General features: G+C 37.9%; 1 protein-coding gene across 3 annotated transcripts in view; it reads right to left on the reverse strand.

Moving 5' to 3' along the window:
• The window catches only part of SMIM14 (small integral membrane protein 14), a 61,095-nt gene that overhangs the window by 9,353 nt on the left and 28,530 nt on the right, over positions 1–23,212 (reverse strand). For all 3 annotated transcript variants that reach the window (XM_070791320.1, XM_019962611.2, XM_019962610.2), the window contains one exon: positions 2,045–2,093. In XM_070791320.1, the coding sequence (XP_070647421.1) occupies positions 2,045–2,093 (49 nt within the window). The remainder of the gene's footprint in view (positions 1–2,044; positions 2,094–23,212) is intronic.

Here is a 23,212-nt window from a genome sequence, read left to right on the forward strand (position 1 = left end):
CTGCACCCCTTCCCCTGGTACCCTGCCCTATGCACCTCTCCCATTTGGTTGTGGCATCTTTTATAATAAACTGGTAACAGTAATTTAATTATTTTCCTCCATTCTGTTAGCCATTCTCACAAGTTACTGAAACAGAAGCGGGGTTGTGGGGACCCCTGATTAATACATATACTTTATATATGAGCATTAGCTCGTTGCTGAAGATTTAAAATACACAGAAAAATAATTACATATCACTCAGAGGAAACAACTGCTTAAACCACTTAAAGACATGGCTGTTAGAAAGGATTTCCACCAAATGCTAAAAGGACTGGGGTGAGCAGAGCGGGTGGTGGACGACTGGCCAAGATAACTGAATTAATACTCAAGCTCTAGAGTCTTGCTTTTATGTTTGGATTAAAGAAGTGAAATTTCACCCACAGAAATAGGAGTATATTTGGTTTACAGGTGGGGCTGGCTCAAGGGTCACAAACATCATAGATACAATAAATTTATTTTTTCCCCCATAAGAAGTTCAATGAGATTAATTTCAACAAGAAGAACAGGTTTTAGTTTTTCTGCTGAGGCAAAAATCTGAGCTGCTTATCAGAGGGAACACTCTAGGTTAGTGAATGCTGCTGAAGAGGCAACGTGAAGAAACCTGGAGTGGGGGACTGATCACCACCCATCATGCCCCAGACCTAATGGAACGTCTGTCCATTACTTTCTTGCCCAGAGGCGTATGGTTATTGTCCTGTTGCACCAAACGACTACCTTCTGACAAAGCTTCTACTTTGAGCCAGGCACCGTACTAGCTTCTATTTCTCTAAGTTGTTGCATTTACAGAATTTGATGGGATGCCCAGTTCACACAGTATTAACAGTAATTAATAATGTAGTAACGAGCCTCTTTATAATGATACCTTACTGTGTTTTGCTTTAGCTTCATATACATAATAAAGCAGCACTCAGCTTCAGAGATATGAAGTACAAGCAACTAGCCTACTAATTAGTGCAATTTGGCAATATGTCAAAAGCCTTAAAATGTACATAAGGATGTTTATTTAAATATTATTTATTATAGCAAAAATATATTAGTAATCTAAGATCCCAACAGAAGGGAATTATTTGAACACTGGTACATCCTCATAATGAATTATTATTTAGTAAATATTTTTAAGGTAAATACATGTTGATATAGTCACAACATAATAGTGAAAACCAACATATACAAAGTGATCCCATTTTTGTAAGTATATATGAATGGAATTGTGCCAGGCTTCACCATCCTGTGAATGTCATACTTCCATTCCTATGGTCAAATTATTATGGTACAGGACTGGTTTGGCTATGATTTCCCCTCAAAGTATCCCTCAGGTTATTTCTGCCCTGAAAAAAGATGCCTCATATTAGGGCCACCAAAGTCCGCCAGCTACATTCACCATGCAGGATCCACCTTCCTACACTGATTCTCACTTTATCATCACCACTGCCTCAAAAGTCACGGAGAAACCTCCCCACTGTCCATACCCTCTTGAGACTACGAATGTCAGAGCCAAGGGAATGATTCCAATGGCTCCCAAAGCTTCCAAACCTTGGCAAAAAATGGCCTCCCCTTCCTGCGCTCACAAACTCTCAAAGTTTTCAATGGATGCAGACAGATGCTAGGGAAAGAGTGAGGGGTTTGTGCTAAAGCCCCGGTGTTCAGTTCAATGAGCCCAAGGTGCCCGGTTCCTCACATATTTGCCCAAAAAAAAAGGTCTGCGAGGGTTTACACCAAGTTGTCAACAATGGTCATCTTTTATTATTCTGGAACTTTTTCTTTTTCTTTATTTGTATCTGTGGTTTTATGATTTTATTCAATGAACCAGTTCTGATTTCGTGGCAGGACCAAAAAACACATTTTTAACTTAAAAAATTAAGTATTTTAAGTAGGAGATATGTTACTGAGAGTCATTTCCTTAAACAGCAAACTGTAAGAATAATTTCTGGCAAATGTTCAGTCGTATTCTGATCTCTAATTGTGCCCCCAATGCCAAGCGTCCTCCTGTCCCATCATTACTTACATTCCTGAAGACATTCTGTGTCTGTGCAGTAGGACTGGGACTGCCTCAACTACAATGAATAAGAAAAAAGGAAATTAGCCACCAGACTTACCAAAATGGATACTACTTATCAGAAAGATCATGCTTTGTTTTTGTTTTTGTTTTTTCCGTTTCTCCTCTCTTTATTTTTTTTTAATTTTATTTTTAAACTTTACAATATTGTATTAGTTTTGCCAAATATCAAAATGAATCCACCACAGGTATACCCGCGTTCCCCATCCTGAACCCTCCTCCCTCCTCCCTCCCCTCCCTCCCCTCCCCTCCCTCTGGGTCATCCCAGTGCACCAGCCCCAAGTATCCAGTATCATGCATCGAACCTGGACTGGCGACTCGTTTCATACATGATATTATACATGTTTCAATGCTATTCTCCCAAATCTCCCCACCCTCTCCCTCTCCCACAGAGTCCATAAGACTGATCTATACATAGGTGTCTCTTTTGCAGTCTCATACACAGGGTTATTGTTACCATCTTTCTAAATTCCATATATATGCGTTAGTATACTGTATTGGTGTTTTTCTTTCTGGCTTACTTCACTCTGTATAATAAGTTCCAGTTTCATCCATCTCATTAGAACTGATTCAAATGTATTCTTTTTAATGGCTGAGTAATAGTCCATTGTGTATATGTACCACAGCTTTCTTATCCATTCATCTGCTGATGGGCATCTAGATTGCTTCCATGTCCTGGCTATTATAAACAGTGCTGAAATGAACATTGGGGTACACGTGTCTCTTTCCCTTCTGGTTTCCTCAGTGTGTATGCCTAGCAGTGGGATTGCTGGATCACAAGGCAGTTCTATTTCCAGTTTTTTAAGGAATCTCCACACTGTTCTCCATAGTGGCTGTACTAGTTTGCATTCCCACCAACAGTGTAAGAGGGTTCCCTTTTCTCCACACCCTCTCCAGCATTTATTGCTTGTAGACTTTTGGATCGCAGCCATTCTGACTGGCGTGAAATGGTACCTCATAGTGGTTTTGATTTGCATTTCTCTGATAATGAGTGATGTTGAGCATCTTTTCATGTGTTTGTTAGCCACATGCTTTGTTTTTTAATGAACGCTACCACACTATCTATTATACCTTCAAAATCAAATATCAGATAAAAACACAGAATATATATAGGTCCTGATCAGTTTGGTGGGATTTTTTTCTCCTCAACATAATACTCAAATATACTGTGCTCTGGTGCAATTCACCTACTTAAATTAGGAATTTTAAAGTTACTTGTGACAGAAACTCCTACTGCCATATGTTATTAGACTTGCCAAAGGAAAAGCACTTAACCATAGAGGACAGCTACTGAAGAAAGAGTAAACTTTGTTAACAAGATTTTTTTCTCACTTAAAATTAGAAGCAAAGAGAGAGAAAAATAGGTTCTCTTTATAGAAAAGGCCTTTTGAAAGAAAGGAATTTTTTTTTCCTTTTAGCTTACATCTGCATAAATAGTAGTTGGATAAATAAGAAACTAATAAAAATGATACCACAGGGATTGGGCAGTGGGTTGGAGGAGTAGAGCAGGTTCTGATGAGACGGGATTTGAAGTTTTCATTGTCTATCTTAACATAATTTCATTTTGGAACCATATGATTATGAATTTTAAAAGATAACTGGAAAGAAAAGACCCATCTATCAGTAAACAGACATCATCCTTTTATGAATGTTCCCCCCATGCTGAGGCCTTTTAGGATGTTTAAAAATGATAATCTCATATATCTTAAAAGAGATGATAAACAGAATGAGCATGCAACTTTTCAATTCAGCCTCATTACTTTATAATCACACCCTCTCTCCATTAAAGCAGGTTAACGTCACTTGCAATTATTGAGGGAAGCCACTCCATGGCAGTCGTGCTTAGCTGGACTCTGAAGAAAGACAGATCTTGATTTAAAGTCAGGCTCTGCAACTTTCTAGAGTTTCAAGACCTTTGGCAAATTTTTTAACACCTTTAAGCTTTAGTTTCCTCATGTGGTAAAATGAGGATACTGCCTATATCTGAATACAGGTAAGAATTAAATACACAGCACATATGAAATGGAGTGACAACCCAAGAAAGAAGAAATGTTAGCTATTATTATTACCATGCTAGACAAATTATGACCTCATCTAAAACAACAGAATAAATCATCTTATAAATTGCTAAGATGATCAGACTTGTTTTTCTGTATACCATTAAAAATAGTTTTATTTGAATTAGAATGGGAAAACAGATCTTAATTATTGTAAAAAAAAATATTCTGGATACTTTAAACCTTCCTAAATATGCAAAGAATCAATTCAAAAACCCTTTTATACATTCTACAGCTATTATCAAAAAGACAGTAAATAATGAGAGCTGGTGAGGATGTGGAGAAAAGGAAACCCTTGTACACCATCGGTGGGAATAAAAATTGGTAGCAACCACTGTGGAAAACAGTACGGAAGTTCCTCGAAAAGTTAAAAACAGGACTACTATATAAAGCAAGCAGTTCCACTTCTGGGTATTTACCTTATGAAAACAAAAACACTAACTCAAAAAGATACATGCAACTGCATGTTTTTATGTAGCATTATTTGCAATATCCAGGATATAGAAATAACCTCTAAGTGTCAACTGATGGATGAATGGATAAAGAAAACACACACACACAAGTAATACAGGAGTATTATTCAGCCATAAAAAAAGAATGAAATCTTGCCACCTGCAACAATATGGATGGACCCCAAGGGCATTATGCTAAGTGAAGTAAGTCAGAAAAAGATAAATACTGTATGATTTCACTCATATGTGGAATCTAAAAACAAAAATCTCATGAATATAGAGAAGAGACTGGTGACAGCCCGAGGCAGGGGAAGAAGGGGAAGAAGGGAAAATGGGTGAAGGAGGTCAAAAGGTGCAAATGTCTAGTTAAAAGAAACATCAGTAAGTTATGGGTATGTAACATACAGCATGGTGACTATAGTTAATACTGTAAACAAATTATACATTCTAAAGAAATTGAAAAAAAAGACTTCTAGCCCCTTGGGTCACAAATCAGACCTAATGAATCTCCTACTTTGTGTATATTCTGTTTAAGTTTTACTAATTTTTTCCCAATAAGTAATATGTATATACAATACGGAATTCAAAAGTACAAAAAGATACTCCATGCATGGTAAATCTCTCACTCTCTCCTAACCTTCAGTTCAGTTCAGTCACTCAGTCGTGTCCGACTCTATGCGATTCCATGAATCACAGCACGCCAGGCCTCCCTGTCCATCATCAACTCCCGGAGTTCACTCAAACTCATGTCCATCAAGTCGGTGATGCCATCCAGCCATCTCATCCTCTGTCATCCCCTTCTCCTCCTGCCCCCAATCCCTCCCAACATCAGAGTCTTTTCCAATGAGTCAGCTCTTCGCATGAGGTGGCCAAAGTACTGGAGTTTCAGTCCGTTCTTTGAAAGGACTGATGCTACAGTCCTTTCAAAGAACACCCAGAACTGATCTCCTTCAGAATGGACTGGTTGGATCTCCTTGCAGTCCAAGGGACTCTCAAGAGTCTTCTCCAACACCACAGTTCAAAAGCATCAATTCTTCGGCGCTCAGCTTTCTTCACAGTCCAACTCTCACATCCATACATGACCACTGGAAAAACCATAGCCTTGACTAGATGGACCTTTGTTGGCAAAGTAAGCCTCCACAAAACTCAGGGATTTTTGTGAATCTCGCTAGAGATGTCCTTACATTTTTATAAGCATATGTATCTTTTCCTATTACTCCTTCTCCACCTCTAAGTAGATTATGTAAAATATAAAGGTTTATTAGGTAAAAAGTGTCACTGGGTAGGACAAACACTATCTAATCACTTAAGACATCAAATAAGGAGTAAAAAGAACTTTTGTGGGTTTAATATTTAGCAACCACACAGCATATCCCCAAACCTACAGCTCTGATTGAAATGACCAATGAATGATCACTTCTTTGTACATTATGTAACTCAAATGCCGGCTCTGGCTTCTGGCTATAGCTCTACTAGAACTGCTGCCCTTGTCCTGAGGTCTGACTTGCTGGCTAACTGGAGCTCAATGACATCTACAAATAACATGATTTCCATGTGAAAAGCCCTCAGATCCATTTCCTCACAGATTTACTTCAATGGAGGGCTGCATCACCAGCTCTAGGCTTCTTTTCCATGCCTGCATCAGTCCCATCCTCCTGCTTCAACGTGGGTCTGCCAGAGAAGATGCTCAGTGTGTTCTTTTTTGATGTTCCAGCGATGATGCAGGTCAGAGTTTCACCCCACACCCTTGCAGTGGTTTTGTAGTCTATAGCAAGGTCACCAATCTACAACCTGCAGGCTGGAGGCCTATTTTCAAAAATGGTTTACTGAACCATAGCCACATCCCTCTGTTTACATATTATCTGTGGCTGCTTTCACTAAAACAGATGAGTTTAGTAGCTGCCATAGAGACTCCAAGCCTAAAATATTTACTATCTAGCCCTTAAATCATTCAACACTACTTATAATGACATCAGGTAAAGCCATTAGGAACCACCGATGAAAGAAAAGAAAAAAGAAACATTTTTGTGTATCTATATACAAATGCTCATTTTAAAATGTGAGATTCTCATTAATTATGTCTAGTTATAATGCAACAATCATTTATATTCACTTATTCATTCAAAATGTTTACTAAATGCTTACTATGTGCCAAGTACAGTTCCAGGTACTGATGATATGATGTGAAAAGGACAAAATTTCTACTCTTAAAGGTCACACAGTCTTGTGGGGAAAATCAGACAACTAAGAAATATAAAAATGTCAAAGAGTCCCAGAGAGAATGAAAATATGGCATACAGTGGCAATCCAGCAGCCACTTTAAATCAGGCACACAGAGGCAGGAACACTTATGGGACTATCCCTATGACAGTAACAGTAAAGAACAAGGACATGAGAATTCAGGAGTTCCAGACAGAATAACAACTAGGAAAGGCCCCTGGATGAAAAGGTATCTGGGAGTTGGTGTTGAGGAACCACGAGGCCACTGTGTCTGGGGCATACAAGCAATACTATTCAGCTGCTGGATTTAGTCAACCTCACGCTCTTTGTACACGCACAAGTCAGCACACGTTGCTGTTAATGGCATTAATGTGACTGCCTCTAATTCTAAGATAAATAACAGATACTGATATGTTTAATCAATGTGGAATAGGAGTACCTTATTATTATCATATTAGAAGTACATTTAAATACAAATACATTTTAATGATATGAATTTATAAATATTACTTTAAATTATAATTTAAATAATTATTTGTATTACAGTATAATACAAGAAACATTACAGAATACTTAGGAATTAATGTGGATTAATTCTCTGCCTAGTACAATTATCATTATGTTTTCTAGTCTTAAAATATGCAAGTTTCACATAATCACAATCAATCACCAAGGTTCCTCGTGGCTTAATCGGTAAAGAATCTGCCTGCAGTGCAGGAGACCCAGGTTCAATCCTTGGGTGGGAAAGATCCCCTGGAGAAGGGAATGGCAATCCACTCCAGCATTCTTGCCTGGAGAATCCCAGGGAGAGAGGAGCTTGGCAGGCTACAGTCCAAGGGGATGAAAGAGTTGGACACGATTGAGCAACTAAATCACACATAACTACAACCAGTATAATAACAAATATTTACTAGGAACTTTCATGTGGTAGGGACTATACTAAGAATTTAGATAATCCTCACACTCACTAGAGGAGGCAGGGGCTATTATTCCTTCTTTATAGATGAAGAAATTTGAATTTGGAGGAGGTTAGCTAATATATCCAGTACTAACTCTGAAGTAGAGATTTTTAAGCCCAATTCTATTTTACTTTACAATGTACAAAATGTTGTATCATAATTTTTATTAACATATCATTAGACTGAAACATTGTGTAACCAGCCACAATTTTGAATGGTTACAAAATATTCCAGCGAATTGATATACAACTGATATACAATTGAACAGAAGCAAATTCAGAGTAAGGTGAAAATGACCGTATCTAATTATCTAACGGCCTCTAAGATTAACATAGCCAATGTTTTCCTTCAGCACTAAAAGAGATCTCTTCCTTTCGGTATCACTACATGGAATAAGCTTCCTTTTGGGACTATGATAAAAACAGTAATGTATAATTTGTGCTGCTATACAAATTTCTAGAAAATTAATTCACTCACATACAATTGACAAATATAGAAATTATGTCAGTTTTATGTGGTAGCTATGTCGATTTAGAACTGATTTTTTTCTAGGTAAGGGAAGCCAGAAAGTGGGAAGTCAAATTACAACTCATGCCTTGCAGAAAGAAGCCCTTTCAGCTTTAATAAAAATGTTAAAAAGTGCCTGCACACACACACACACACACACACACACACACACACACAAGACCAAGAATGAAAAGAAATTATTCACTGAGAATCCGGCTGACTGAAGCACCATGTCTCCAGTCCAAGCTGCAGCGAGTCTTTGGGACATTCCACTGAGAGCTGGAGCTGGATCCTGCTCTCCTGGCTGGTCTTCCACACGTTACTGGCTACCTACGCTCTACATGTTCACAGGCAGACGATGCTGCAGGCTCTGCATAATGAGGTGCCAAAGTATCATAACCACATTTCTAGTCCTGGACTTACATGTTCTGTCCAAACCAGTGTGTTGGGATATATATTCAGTATGTCAGATTCAAACACTTGTGATGGGTAAAGTATACAGTCTTTAAAGAATTAGAAAAACACATTTGGTAAAACAAGAGAATCTCACTGCTTTGATAAAAGTCTTTAAACGGAGGTCTAATTTACAGTGCATCTCAGTATTCTCTTGACTTATCTGAAGAACACGGTGGGACTACTGATGCTGATTTTGGCCACTCCAAAAGGAAGTCATTTGTGAAAACAAAATAATTAAAAGAAAATCAATAAACAACAAGGTCCTACTATATAGCACAAGGAGCTAAATTCAAAATTCTGTGATAAACCATAATGGAAAGGAATATAAAATACAATGTGTACATATATATATATATAATACTGAATCACTGGTATATGACAGAAAGTAACAGAACATTGTAAATTAACTATACTTTTATTTTTTTTAAAAAAGGATAATAATATAAGGGAAACAGGCATAGCAGTAACTTCAAATATTTTCTGTATTGCAGTGGAGTGGGGGGAACCACATGCAGACTATTTAGTCAATGGTTGCTCCCCAGGTAAACCCTTTTGCTAACTAACACTGATCCCAGGATCGCAGGGAAGAACTAAAAGTAAATTTAGATTTCCTCACCTAACCAGGATGGTCATGTAAAGTTCCTTAAATGAATTAGCTTCAAAAAAGATGAGACAAAATAGCATGGTTAGAATAAATGTTTTTCTTCATTGGGGAAAAAAGGAGAAAACAGAGATTAAAAGAATGTAAGAGTCTTGGCAATGAGATTTCATGTTAGGGAAAATGTAGAACCTAAAATAGTCTCTTAGGATATCTAGGAAGCCTAATATAGAACTTTGGCTGTCAGAGGCTGATGGAAAAAAACATAGATCAAAGAGAAGACTCTAATGGCAAAAAAGCAGATAAATGAAACTTCTATGACTCGATCGACAAGAGTCTGGGTGAACTCCAGGAGTTGGTGATGGACAGGGAAGCCTGGCATGCTGCAATTCATGGGGTCGCAAAGAGTCGGACACGACTGAGCAACTGAACTGAACTGATGAGGAATCTTAGCTTGGAGAAATTCTTTAAAAAAATTACAAGAAAAACAGAAAATCTCTCTTTGGAATTATGAAAAGGTATCTGCTATGGATGTTCGTATTCCCTCCATCCCTCCAAATTCATATACTGAAGCCCAAATGCCCAGTGTGATGATGGAGTTTGGGGGTGGGGGTCTTTGGGAGGTGATGAGGTTTAGATGAAGTCATGAGAGTGGAGCCACCCTGATGGAATTAGTGTCCTTATGAGAGAGTGAGAGCAGAGCCCTCAGTCTCTCTGGGTCACATGAGGATACAGCAAGGCGGCTATCTGAAAACCAAGAAAAGAGTCAAATCACCAGATACCAAATCAGGCAGCACCCTGATCTTGGACCTCCCAGAGCCTCCAGAACCACGAGACGTAACTACTGTTTGAGGCCCCCAGTCTGTGGTTTTGTGCTAGAGCAGCCCGGGGCAACTAACACAGAACCTAAACAAGAACTTATTTGCCATTTTCTGTGTCTACTCAAGAATCTCATGTGTATTGGAGGTACTCTTCTTTCCCAGGCACAGGATCTACCTGCAGACTGATAAACAGTGTGATACAGAACAGTGGTTCAAAAAAGAAGCTTCAAAGTCAGAGGTATCTGGGTTCAAATTCTGTGTCTGTTACTTTCTAAAGCAGAATGTCAAGCTACAAAAGAAATAAATACAGTCTGTTATCAATGTTAATATCATGGTGAGGATTAAAAGATATATACAAAATCAAATACAAAATGTATATAAAAAACTCAGGTCATGGCCCATAGTATGCTTTAAGATTATAGCATTATGCAGGAAAGGGCTGTCTGTTTATGTGAGTAAGCTTGCTCATAGTTATCACTTTTTTTTTTTAAGTGAAATGCCAAAACCAACAGCAAAAATGTACTTTCAAATCAATGGTTAAACAGTTGGTCAGTGTTCCCTAACCAGACCTCATATAGTTCTCAGTAATAAGAGTGGCTTGAAATAACCTTAGACTGTCAAAACCCAGCTCTACCTAATTTTTAATACTGTACCACATTCCATTTAAATACATAATTTCCAAATTTGTATATGAAAAACAATGTTGTGAATGTTTCTATAAAAACATTCTTACATACTGGTTTATCTCTTTAGAATATAGAGAAGAGTTGCTATAATGAAGGTATATACATTTTAAGTTTTGATATACATTGCCAAATTACAGAAGGAAAACTTTAAAGAAATGACATAATACAAAGTTACATTCAAGAATTCCTGCATAATCACGCCACTGAGGAAAGGAAGCCCAATGTCTCAACTGAGAGATAGCTAGAATCTAATTATATCTGATCACATTTAGTTCTCTTAACTCAAAAATGGTTTAAAATTAACTCAAAATAAATTAAAGACCTGAAGCCACAAAAATCGTAGAAGCAAACATAGGTGGTAAGCTCCCTGACATTAGTCTTGGTGATGAGTTTTTGGATGACTCTAAAAGCAAAGGCAACAAGGGCAAAAATAAATACAAATATGCGAAAGTTGTTTAGTAGCTAAGTCACATCCGACTCTTTTGAGACCCTATGGACTGTAGCCCACCAGGCTCCTCTGTCCAAGGGATTCTCCAGGCAAGAATACTGGAGTAGGTTGTCATGTCCTCCTCCAGGATGTGTACACACACACACACACATATAATGGAATCATTATTCAGCCTTAAAAAAGAACAAAATCTTGCCTTTCGTGGCAACACGAATGGACCATGAGGGAACTATGCTAAGTGAAATAAGTAAGAGAAAGACAAATAGTATATGCGGAACTAAAACAACAAAAAATAGAGCTCAAAGATACAGAGAACAGATTGGTGGTTGCCAGAGGTGGGGGAGTTTGGGGGTCGGAGGTGAGTGAAATGGGTGAAGGAGGGCAAAATGTACACTTCCTGTTATAAAATAATTAAGTTATAGGGATATAATTTACAACATAGTGATTATAGTTAATAATACCATATGCATACTTGAAAGTTGCTAAGAGAATAGATCTTAACAGTTCTCATCACTAGAAAAATTATGTACATACAAAACATACATACACATACTGTAACTGTGTATGGTGACAAGTGTTATTAACTAGACTTACTGTGATGGTAATTTCCCAATACATGTAAGTCATAAACCTGAAACTAATGTTAGTTATAAATTATACTTCAATTTTAAAAAGAGGTGAAGTCTATTGCCCCTCTTCTTGAAGCTGAGCAGGCTCAGGACTGCTTCAACCAAAAGTATGGCAGAAGTGTTATATGTGACACCTTAGGCTAGGTTGCAAGAAGTATCTAGCCACTGCACGCTTCTTTCCCTTCCTCATCCTCCCCTGGGATGGATGCCTGCCCTTGGAACCATGCCACTGTGCTGTGAGGAAGGCAAGAAGCCACATGAAGGGCCGCATGTAGGTGTTCTGGCTGACAGCGCTAAGCAGGGTTTCAGCCACCAGCCAGCATCAACTGCCAGACAACAAGTGAGCAAGCCTTCCATGCTCTTCGTGCTCCCAGCCTCTCAGTCTTCCAGCTAAGAACCCAGACATTACGCAGCACACTAGCCATCTCCACTGTGCTCTGTATGAACTCCAGACAGAGTTTGTCCACTTAATTAAAAGGTTTTGTTATGCCACTAAGTTTTAGGGTAATTTGTTATACAGTCCTAACAATGGAAATATAAAAGAAACTATGAATAGCTTATAATTAGTAAAGCGGCAATGAGAGCTGGCAAACATAGGGAGATTCTTATTTTCCCCTTTATACACTTGGTACTCCTTGAATTTTGGGCCATGAAGACATGCACTAGTTATTGTTATCTTTTAAATAAAACATAACCCCCCTTCTGTGAAAACAAAGGAAAACCAGGAGGCCAGAAGGGAGAGCTCTTACACAGTACAATTTGATGCCAATTATAAGATTTATCGATTGTTACAGACCTCAGTAGAAGAGTCATTAATTATAGGCCCCAATGGTACAAGATGGACGTTGCATCTTCTATAAGAAATTGACTACCCCAGAAATTCAGCCAATGAGAAATCATAATCACCCTGAACTCTCACTTTTCTCCAATGGGCTTTTGTTCAGAATGACCCCTCCCAACTTTCTCCTTTTTCTCTATAAAGTAATGTTCCTTGGACTTGCCTACGGCTTTCACTGTGGCTTGCTTGTCCTGAATTGCAATTCTCTGCTATTCCCAAATAAATCCATTTTTTCTGGTAAAATAACTGACTTTTTTCTTTTCAAGGTCAACACTTTCTAATTGGTAAAATCAATTGTACCATAAATTACAGGACTATTTAGTTTTCCAGTGGCTAGATGATATTGATAAAAAATATTAAGATTTGAAAGAAGGAAATACAGAACATCTCCTTTACTGATTAAAGTAAAAACCAAAAGTCAACCATATTATTAAAAAGGCTTTAAAGCAACATGGAAAATGCTCAATATTATTAAATTGGGGATAAAATATATATATCATAGTATCTAAATGTTTGTTAGAAAGATCTGGGAAAATGCATACCAAGTTCATCTAGGGAAGTAGCATTATGCCAGATACAGAGAAGTGAGTAAGGAGGTTGGTCTTACTTTTAACACATTGATTGCTTTTTTGAAAGAATATTACTCTATTTCTTATTTCAATAATTAAACATTTAACAAAAAATATATTAAGAGGAAAAGATACTAGGAGTAGATAACATTTCCTGGGTAGAGAAGTTTCTTAAACTTTTAAGGCATACATCTTCCAGGCCAATAACAGGTCTTACTTAATGTGATTTATTTAAGTACAGTGGACATTAGTCACAATTTACAAGGCCTTCAGGCTTTTAAGCGGAATCGGACCAATGATCTCTCAGAGCACATGTTTATAGTACTTTAATACAGAAACAAGTTTAAGTAAATTAAAGATGCTGAAGTTTCAGGTATACTGTTTAGATAAGGGCTGAACTACAGAGCTCAACAAACAAAAAAGGAATTATCTACATTTCAAATCTTAGGTTACAACGGAAGAGGAAAAACACAAAACATAATCTAAATTCACATTTTTAAATCCATCTGTTCTCTCCTTCCGGAACTCCTATCATTAATAGATGAAACTGTATGCCAAGTGAAGCCAGTCAAGGAGAATAGAAGGAGGTGACAAGAGAGCAGAAGAGGATAAAAACAGAATAATTCTGCAAGTGGCTTCAGTGGGAACTGAAAAAGCCTCTCTCCAGGCCATCTTTATGGTTGTAAGGAAATATAAGTGATTTTTTAAAAACCAAAACAAACTAGATATATTAGTTATAAGGAAACACCTCTTTTTAAAAATACCCTCCAAGACACAAAAATTATATAACTTAAAAGAATGATTTATAATTAGACTGTGATTTTGTGTTGACATCTTTCTATCTATCTAATAGCATTCTACTACTACATCAGTAAAAACCAGTATTTATCAACAGATGTATTACCACTATTAAATCAAGTAATGAAATAGAATTATATGTAACATGATAAAGATACCTGATTTTAACTGAAAGGGATTTACTGCATATTCCTATCCATCCCTTTAAGTCTTATCAGCCAGTATCTAATGAGTAAAGCATTAGAGTTCTAATTAGAGTATTAGGCTAGGATAGAAAGATATCAGTAACGTCAGATAATGCCTCCATTTTTTCATGTTTCTGAACATTAACAGAACCTGGCAAAGAAAACCTGGCAAAACACGTGCCTGGCAAAACACAACCGCATTAAGAACAGTCTGACGCTTGTGTAACCTAAGGCAACATGCCAGCAGAGTAAGTAAAGCTTTGTCATGAGCACCCCAAAATGGGCATTCTCTGTACTGCAGTTTTACCAGCCTTGAACTGAACCACCATTTGTAATGTATCATTTAAAACACTCCTATGAGAATGTAGTCAGAAATAGTCATTTGCTTTAAAAGTCTTATTGGAAATGTACAATAAAATGTATGAAAACCAGATTTATATTCTTTGTACTGGTACAGCTTAGCAGTTAAAATAATCAGACCTTACACAGCAATGATGAGGCAGTGGTACAGAGTGTGAATTGCTGTTAATGTCCATTTAGCCTTCGGAGACATACAAGGTTTTCCTAATTTTATATATATTTTTGACATGAGAAAAATTCTACCAATTTAGAAATCAACAAAGGTAAGATAAGACAGTCTTATTAAAGTTATTAAAAGGCTAGTAAATATTGCAGTATATATTTTCTTTGTAACAGTGCATTCAAACACTTTGCTATTCAGTGGGAAAATTCTAATTAATTTTGGTATATAACTGTACTGCTTATAATGCCTTTGAAATGCTAACAAAGTTTTATTTCTAAGTTAATTACTTGAATAAGTAATGTACTCACACAGTTTTAAAAGATAAAAAAGTACAGTGAAGAGTCTCCACTTTTTTCCTATCCTTCTACCCACCCACCCTTGATCACAAATACAGTACTTTTCAAGGTACGTGACGGAAACCAACAGGGAGCAGAGCAGATCACCATACTGAAGAAACAGCACAGGGTTAGAGCTAAATGTCAAGCCCAAGTGTGCCTCTGCGACTCGCTGGTCAGCTTTAACCCTTAGGAAAAGTGACTAAACCTCTCTGTACCTCAGTGTCCGCATCGGTAAAAGGAGACTCCGCGGGCTTCCCTGGTGGCTCAGTGGTTAAAGAATCTACCTGCCAAGGCAGGAGACACGGTCCGATCCCTGATCCGGGAAGACCCCACAGGAGACAGTGCAAGTAAGTGCATGTGCCACAACTGCTGTGCTCTACAGTCTGGGAGCCGCAACTACGGAGCCTACTTGCCTCTCTGCAACAAGAGAAGCTACTGCAGTGAGAAGCCTGCAAACCACAACGAAAAGTAGCCCCCGCTCACCACTAGAGAAAAACCATCGCAGCAATGAAGACTCAGTTCAACCAAAAATAAATACATAAAACTATTTTTTTAAAAAAGGAGGATCAGCATCAGAGACTTTCTATGGCTTTAAAAATAGTGCCTACACTCCTGTCAAACTCTCTCCAATATAACCATTGTTATAAATCTGAGATATATTCCTTAGATCCTCTTCCACACATTTACAAATGTGACCTTGACCTACACATTTTTTTTCTTCTTTTTGGGTGCTGTGCTTAGTCGCTCAGTGGTGTCCAACTCTTTGCAACCCCATGGACTGTAGCCCACCAGGCTCCTCTGTCCATGGGGATTCTCCAGGTATGAATACTAGAGTGGGTTGCCATGCTCTCCTCCAGGGGAATTTTCCCGGCTCAGAGATCGAACCCAGGTCTCCCGCGTTGCAGACGGATTCTTTACCAGCTGATTAAGATTTATTTATTTATTTTAGGCTGGGCTGGGTGTTAGTTGCTGTGTGCAGCTTTCTCTAGTTGCGGCAAGTCGGGGGCGACCCTTGTTATGGTGCATGGACTTCTCGCTGCAGAGCTCAGGCTCTAGTGCCTGGGCTTCAGTCGTTGTGGCACAAGAGCCTAGTTGCTCTGTGCCGTGTGGGATCCTCCCTGACCAGAGATCAAACCTGAGTCCCGTGCACTAGCAGATGGATTTCTAACCACAAGACCACCAGGGAAGCCTGACCTACACACACTCTAACCTGAACCTGCAAAGGCATCTCTATGGCTTTCACTAACATTTCTCAGACACTTCCAAAATATGTTCCTTCCTTCATTTCTAATAGTTTTTGCATTCTCTGTTGTTTGGGACATAAATAGCTTGTTCCAAACACAATGGATTCTATCTTTTGACAGTATTATTCTTGTGTTCAACTGTTTTGGCTTTGGAGTCTATTTTGTCTGAGATTAATACCACATCCTTTTGGGACAGCTTCCTGCATCTCCACTTGTTTATCACTTACCTACGATATTTTGTTTTCAGTGTCTATCTCCCCTGTAAATAGCATTTAAAAACTCCAATCTGTCTCTTTTAAAAAGGGACTATAATCCACTCACATATAACATTTTACTTTATGCTTTCTATTAACCATGCTTCTCTTCTTCATGTCTGCCTTCAGCTTATTTGGATTTCCTTTTTTTTATGAACCCTATTTCTCCCCCTATTCAAAAGTTCTCAAGTGTGCCAGTACTAGGGCATCTGGACATCTGCAAAGCAGCTCTTTGGTTGTTGTGACTGGCTGGCACCCCTCCTAGCTTTCAAAGGTCCTGCCACATATTCATGTAAGTGAAAAATCTGGGCCTAAAATCTAAGCCCACTTCAAAGAGTAACACAAAGTTATTTTTTGGGTGGTTTTACTTGAATAGAATTATCGAGGAATTTAACTGGACTTTCACATTTAAATCAAGGGAAGATATTAATTTTGTTTTTAACTCCACCAAGAATTTGGTGACGTTGTAACTTTACCACTTAGAAAAATCATGTTGCCAGTGGTACTTAAGACCAGCACAACCTACGTGTTTGGGTCAGTATTTACAGCTATACATTCATCATGACTTCTGTTTTTTTGGCTGCACTGGGTCTTCACTGCTGCACTACCCTCCAGGTGCAGTGCTTGGGCCTCTCGTGGTGGTGGCTTCTCTTGTTGAGCAGCACAGGCTCTAGAGCACCTGGGCATCAGTAGTTGCGGCACACAGGAACTTAGTTGCCCTGCCAAGGATCAAACCCATGTCCCCAGCACTGGCAGGTGGATGCTTAACCCACTGGGCCACCAAAGAACTCCCCATTATGACTTTTCATATTAGAAGGATCTATTTCCTCTTGTCTTCTAATGTAGCTGTACCTGAGACCACATTGTAGTACTTGTGTTTGCTTCAACTCTTTGCTTGTTTTTCTGTTCATATTTACTAATGAAGGACTAGGCTGGGTGAGCAGTTAGGGTATACAAATAGCATCCCTTATCAAGGAAGCATGCAGGCAGCCTGCATGTACTGTACCCCACCAGGCTCCTCTGTCCATGGGATTCTCCAGGCAAGAACACTGGAGTGGGTTGCCATTTCCTACTCCAGGGACCCATGCAGGCCGCCTAGAGAACCTCTTAAGGTTCCAAGTAGGGAAGACTTCATTTTAAGGCTTACTAGTGCATTCCATTCTTGGACCAGGCATCCTTTTTTTCCCTCCTATTTCACATCCACTATAGAGCTTGGGGTTACCTTGGCTTCTGTCTTGGTCCTTAATACCCAACTAGCAGCCCTCCCATGAATATCTTCCACTTTCCTTTAAAAAGCAGTAATCCTGGTTTCTGCCTGGTAGCACTTTATATTCCATAGAGGGGGAAAGACACACAACATAATTAGTTATCCACAAGTCGCACCTTCTTTTTGTATTCACGAACTTGTAAGGATTTTGCTCTTTAATTTTTATTAGTTATGCATGTAAACAACTTAAACTGTTCTATCAGTTTATTCTCCAAAAGAGCATTTCCTCAGCGCTTCCTATTTCCCCCTCCACAGAGGCATACCACTTTCAACTTTTAGCTGATTATTTTAGCATTTACCTCCATGTCTTTTTTTCTTGGCCATGCCATGTGACTTGTGTGATCCTAATTCCCCAACCAGGGATCAAACCTGAGCCCAGCAGTGAAAGAAACAGTACATGAGGCAACATTTTTGAAGACCCTATTTGATTGACAGTTTGGTTGGATATAGAATGATGGATTGGTAATAATTTCCCTTCAGAATTTAAAGTCATTGTGTTGTTGCTTTCCAGTTTTGCTGTTGAAAAGTCTAAAGTCATTTAGACTCTTGATCCTTTGGATGTGACCTGTATTTTTCAGGAATGGCAACTGGTAGAACTAAGTTAGCAAAGACGAACCAGTGGGGTAATGGGCCACATAAATTTTGTGGGTTTATTTTTTTTTTTTTGGTTGTGCAGCACGACATGCAGGATCTTAGTCCCCCAAACAAACGAAACGTGTGCCACCTGCAGTGGCGGGTGCAGAGTTTTAACCACTGGTCCGCCAGGGAAGTCCCTAGGTTTTTTTCTACTACAAATGTCTGAAGGGGGAGCTACTGCATAACTGTGAGTAAAAGAGGTATATTAGCTGACTTATCAGAAATAAATCATTTCAGCTGCTGTAGTGAGACTACAGTTGAAGAGAATGGAGATGACAAGAGGAGAGAAGCAAGGAGACTGGCAAGAAGGCTAATTTCAATAATCCTGGCAAAAATGACAGTGTAGATTAGACTAGGGTGTTGCACTGGAAGTGTGAGAAAGGGATGGATTCTGGATATATACTATTAAGGTTGATCCAAAGGGACTTTTTTTTCTTCTTTTTTTTTTTTCATTTTCAGTCTTATTTATTTCTGAAAGGTGATTTAGATTAGATAATTGAAACATTCTCTGTGTGCCCACTACATTAGATTTTTTTTTTTAACTTTACAATATTGTATTGGTTTTGCCATATATCAACATGAATCCGCCACAGGTACAGTATACTAACGCAAAGGGACTTTTTAAAACTGACCCCTGGTTTCTGCATTAGCCACTGGGTTGAAAGAACAGAGTAAAAAATGATGCAAACACTGTTGCCTGAGCAGCCAGAATAATGGAGTGAATGGAGAAGACAGGGAATTGCCTGGCAGTCCTATGGTTAGGACTCAGTGCTTTCACTGCTGTGGCCCAGGTTCAATCCCTGGTCAGGGCACTAAACTGTTGCATGGTGTGGTCAAAAAAGAGAGAGAGAGAGAGAAGACAGAAGTATAAGGTTGGGGCTAAGAAAAGTCTAGTTATGCACTCATCAAGTATAAAATGTTTACTATTTGTCCAAATGGAGATAGTGTATCAACAGTGAAATATACCAAAATCTGAAATTCAGGAGCAGCAGCTTTTTGGCTGGGCCAGTTTTAAAAGCATGGGCTCCTTTTGGTATTTACATTCCCTTTGATCCTATTCATTTTTCCATGCCAGTCTCTTCAGTATGAGCCACATGATACTTTTTTAATATGTCCTTTTCCTGCTTAAATCAGTTAGAACTTCTCTTACAATGAAGAACTTACAACTGATATAATTACTAAATCAGGAAAATAAATTAGTTCTAAATTGTGAATGAACAGAACTTTATTAAAATGGAAAGGAACTAATGGCAAAATCTTAACTGCTCCTAAACTGAATATATTCCTTGGCAAAGCCCACCTATTTCCACAGAATAGGCCAAACAAAACTGCAACTCATTAGCAACATACAGCTAATGAGCTAACCATAACCAATCATTAAAATCCTCAAGTTTCAAGTTTTTACTTGCTATTAGTATTTTAAATTCTCAGGAATTGGTAATAACTTTAACCTATAAGAAAATCCAATTTTATTATACATGAAGTTGAAAATAACAAAAGTTCCAAATTAGGACTTGAAATTAATGAGATGTTACTTTATTACAAAGATGAATTAAATGTCCAGTTTTTTAAAAAATAAGAATCTCTGCCCTGTCATCACACTATAACACAGTATTATTACACCCGTGAGTTTCCTGAGCATGCAGACATCTACATTCTGGTAGCTAGAACTAATATAGAAAAATTATATTAAAAGCAGATAAGCTGCTTTTAATATATATGCTGTAGAGTTAAGAGTTCTACAAGGTAATAAGACAATGCTGCTGCTGCTGCTAAGTCGCTTCAGTTGTGTCCAACTCTGTGCAACCCCATAGACGGCAACCCACCAGGCCCCACCGTCCCTGGGATTCTCCAGGCAAGAACACTGGAGTGGGTTGCCATTTCCTCCTCCAATGCATGAAAGTGAAAAGTGAAAGTGAAGTCGCTCAGTCGTGTCCGACTCTTAGCGACCCCATGGACTGCAGCCTACCAGGCTCCTCCGTCCATGGGATTTTCCAGGCAAGAGTACTGGAGTGGGGTGCCATTGCCTTCTCCCAATAAGACAATAGGTACTGTGAAAAAAGGATCCTGTAAAGTATAAGTAGAAGATAACACATGCATGAGAGGTAGAAAAGACACCTAATGTATTACAAAAGGAATACTGATAACATTTAAACGAAAATGTTGATAGCTTTCATTAGATACCCTTTTTCTGATTATAAGATTTATTATCACAGAAAATACAGGAAACTATAAAAGAGAAGTCTCACCCTATATTCCAGAGATTGCCAATTTTAACATTTTGATGTATTCTCTTCCTAGTCTTTCTTCCTATGCACACATACATATGAGGTATGTGTCCACACAAAAGCAAGATCATACTAAATGCCATTTGTGTATTTTTTTTTCATTTCATATAACACACATTATTTCCCTTGTGTTTTTAAATATTGTTCAAATACAACTATTGCAAACAAGATTTTATCATATAATTTCCATGATATAATCACTGCTCTACTAATTGACATTTAGGTTGCTTTTAACTTTTGATTACTATAAGTAGTATTATTCAGAAATATTTGAATTTATGAATTTAGAGACCATATTTCTAAAGACACTTCTTTAGAAAAAATGTTTAGAAAGCACTTAAATACCAAACGACTGAGTGACTGAACTGAACTAAATACCAACAAAGAGTAGTTATGACCCCAAAATGCTGCTTGATTCTGAATTTAAATCAAAGAATACAAATGAAATAAAAATTAAAAACCACAATTCAATATCTATCAAACTATCAGCATGTTATACACAAGCGGAACATTCATCAGTAATTTATAGTGATGTGAAAATATCTAGCACACACTAAGAGATGTGGACTTTTAAAAATTTGTAAAATCTGAAATCTAGTTTATCACAAAATTACTATTTCAAACCAAGATTGCTATAAATAATGTGCCATCAAACATGAAATAATATGCTCATTTTTATGCCTTATATTTGATTGAATTAAGACATTAAAACTATCAGCTTAAACTTTATAAATAAACAGGAGAAATTTATTTACTAATTTATTTTGCTGGACCGCACACCTTGTGGGATTCTAGTTACCAGACCAGAGAATGAACCCCAGCTTGCTGCAGTGGAAGCGTGGAGTCCTAACCACTGGACTGCCAGGGCATTCCCAGACAGTACTTTTTATCTTCTCTCCTCAGACTGGTGCGTCCCATGTGGCTCTAGCAGTAAAGAACACGCCTATCAGTGCAGGAGACAGAAGAGACTCTGGTTCAATCCCAGGGTCAGGAAGATCTCCTGGAGGAGAGCTCAGCAACCCACTCCAGTATTCTTGTCTGGAGAATCCCATGGACAGAAGAGGAGCCTGGTGGACCATGGTCCATAGGGTCGCAAAGTGTCGGACATGACTGAAGGGACTATTCAGATTAATCAATTTTTATGTCAAGTTATCAGAGAGATGACACTGCCACATTTCTATACTCAAAAAAGTCTGATTTAATTTTTAAGTTCCTAGTTCATCTCTACCCTCTTAAAGCATTTTTAAGGATCATAAGCCCTAGTATAGGCTAACTCTCAAGGAGTATCATTCATAATCAATGCACTGATTACATACACACTGAGTAGGCAGGAAACTTGCTAATTAACTACCAACAATTCAAGTATTTCAGCAAATGTTTGAACCAGCCTGTATTAACTGGCCTATAATAATACACCCTTGTACAAGACTTAAACGAACAAAATGTTATAATTAATAACATAATAATAACATACAGCTGATCTCTGAATGAGGAGGTTAGAGACGCCAACCCTCCATACAGCTGAAAATCCACATCTAACTTATAGTCGGCCCTCTGTACTGCAATTGCTCCCAACAAGCAGTCCTGTATCCTCAGATTCAACCAACTGCGGGTCACGCAGTACTGTATGTAGTATTTTACTGAAAAAAATCTGCACATAAATGGACCCTCAGTGTTCAAACCCATTCAAGCGTTTGTTGCTCAAGGGTCAATTTTATTCTATTGTTAATAATAGTGAAGTCTTTCCTTAAACAATGTATATTATATATATATATATATATATAAATTATATAATACATAAACAGCCTTGTGTTTAAGGTTATAGACTAGGCAAGTCTTAAACCTACAATTGAAATCTCACTATACTCCAATAGAACCTATCAAAAACCTGTTCAGAAATCTGCCTCTATCAAATAATTGCTTTGGATTTGGAAATGATCTATATAGAAATCTTTATTGTCATGCCATTCTTTAGAGTAGGATTTGAACTATATCATAAGAGGATGTGTGACTTCATAACAGTTTATCAGGTAAACGAGCTCTGTATAACCAAAAACTATATGCATTAATACAGAAAAGTCTACATAAATGTGTTTACCACTCACGATGGTGAATTCCACCAACATAAATCTACTATAAATGAAGACAGCAATCTGTTTTTATCTCTAGTAAAAGAAATGCTTGGAAAAACAAAAAAGAAATGCTGGCAAGCACTGTAACCATTATGACTTAAACCACTGTGGAATTTTCATTATGAAGTAATTTTTAGTGTCCATCGGATGAAAATTTTCCAAAACCAACATTCTCCCAAAAACAAGACAGAGGGGGTACAGTTCAGTTCTGA

This window comes from Bos indicus, chromosome 6, assembly GCF_029378745.1.
Source record: "Bos indicus isolate NIAB-ARS_2022 breed Sahiwal x Tharparkar chromosome 6, NIAB-ARS_B.indTharparkar_mat_pri_1.0, whole genome shotgun sequence".
NCBI classification, from domain to species: Eukaryota; Metazoa; Chordata; class Mammalia; order Artiodactyla; family Bovidae; genus Bos; species Bos indicus.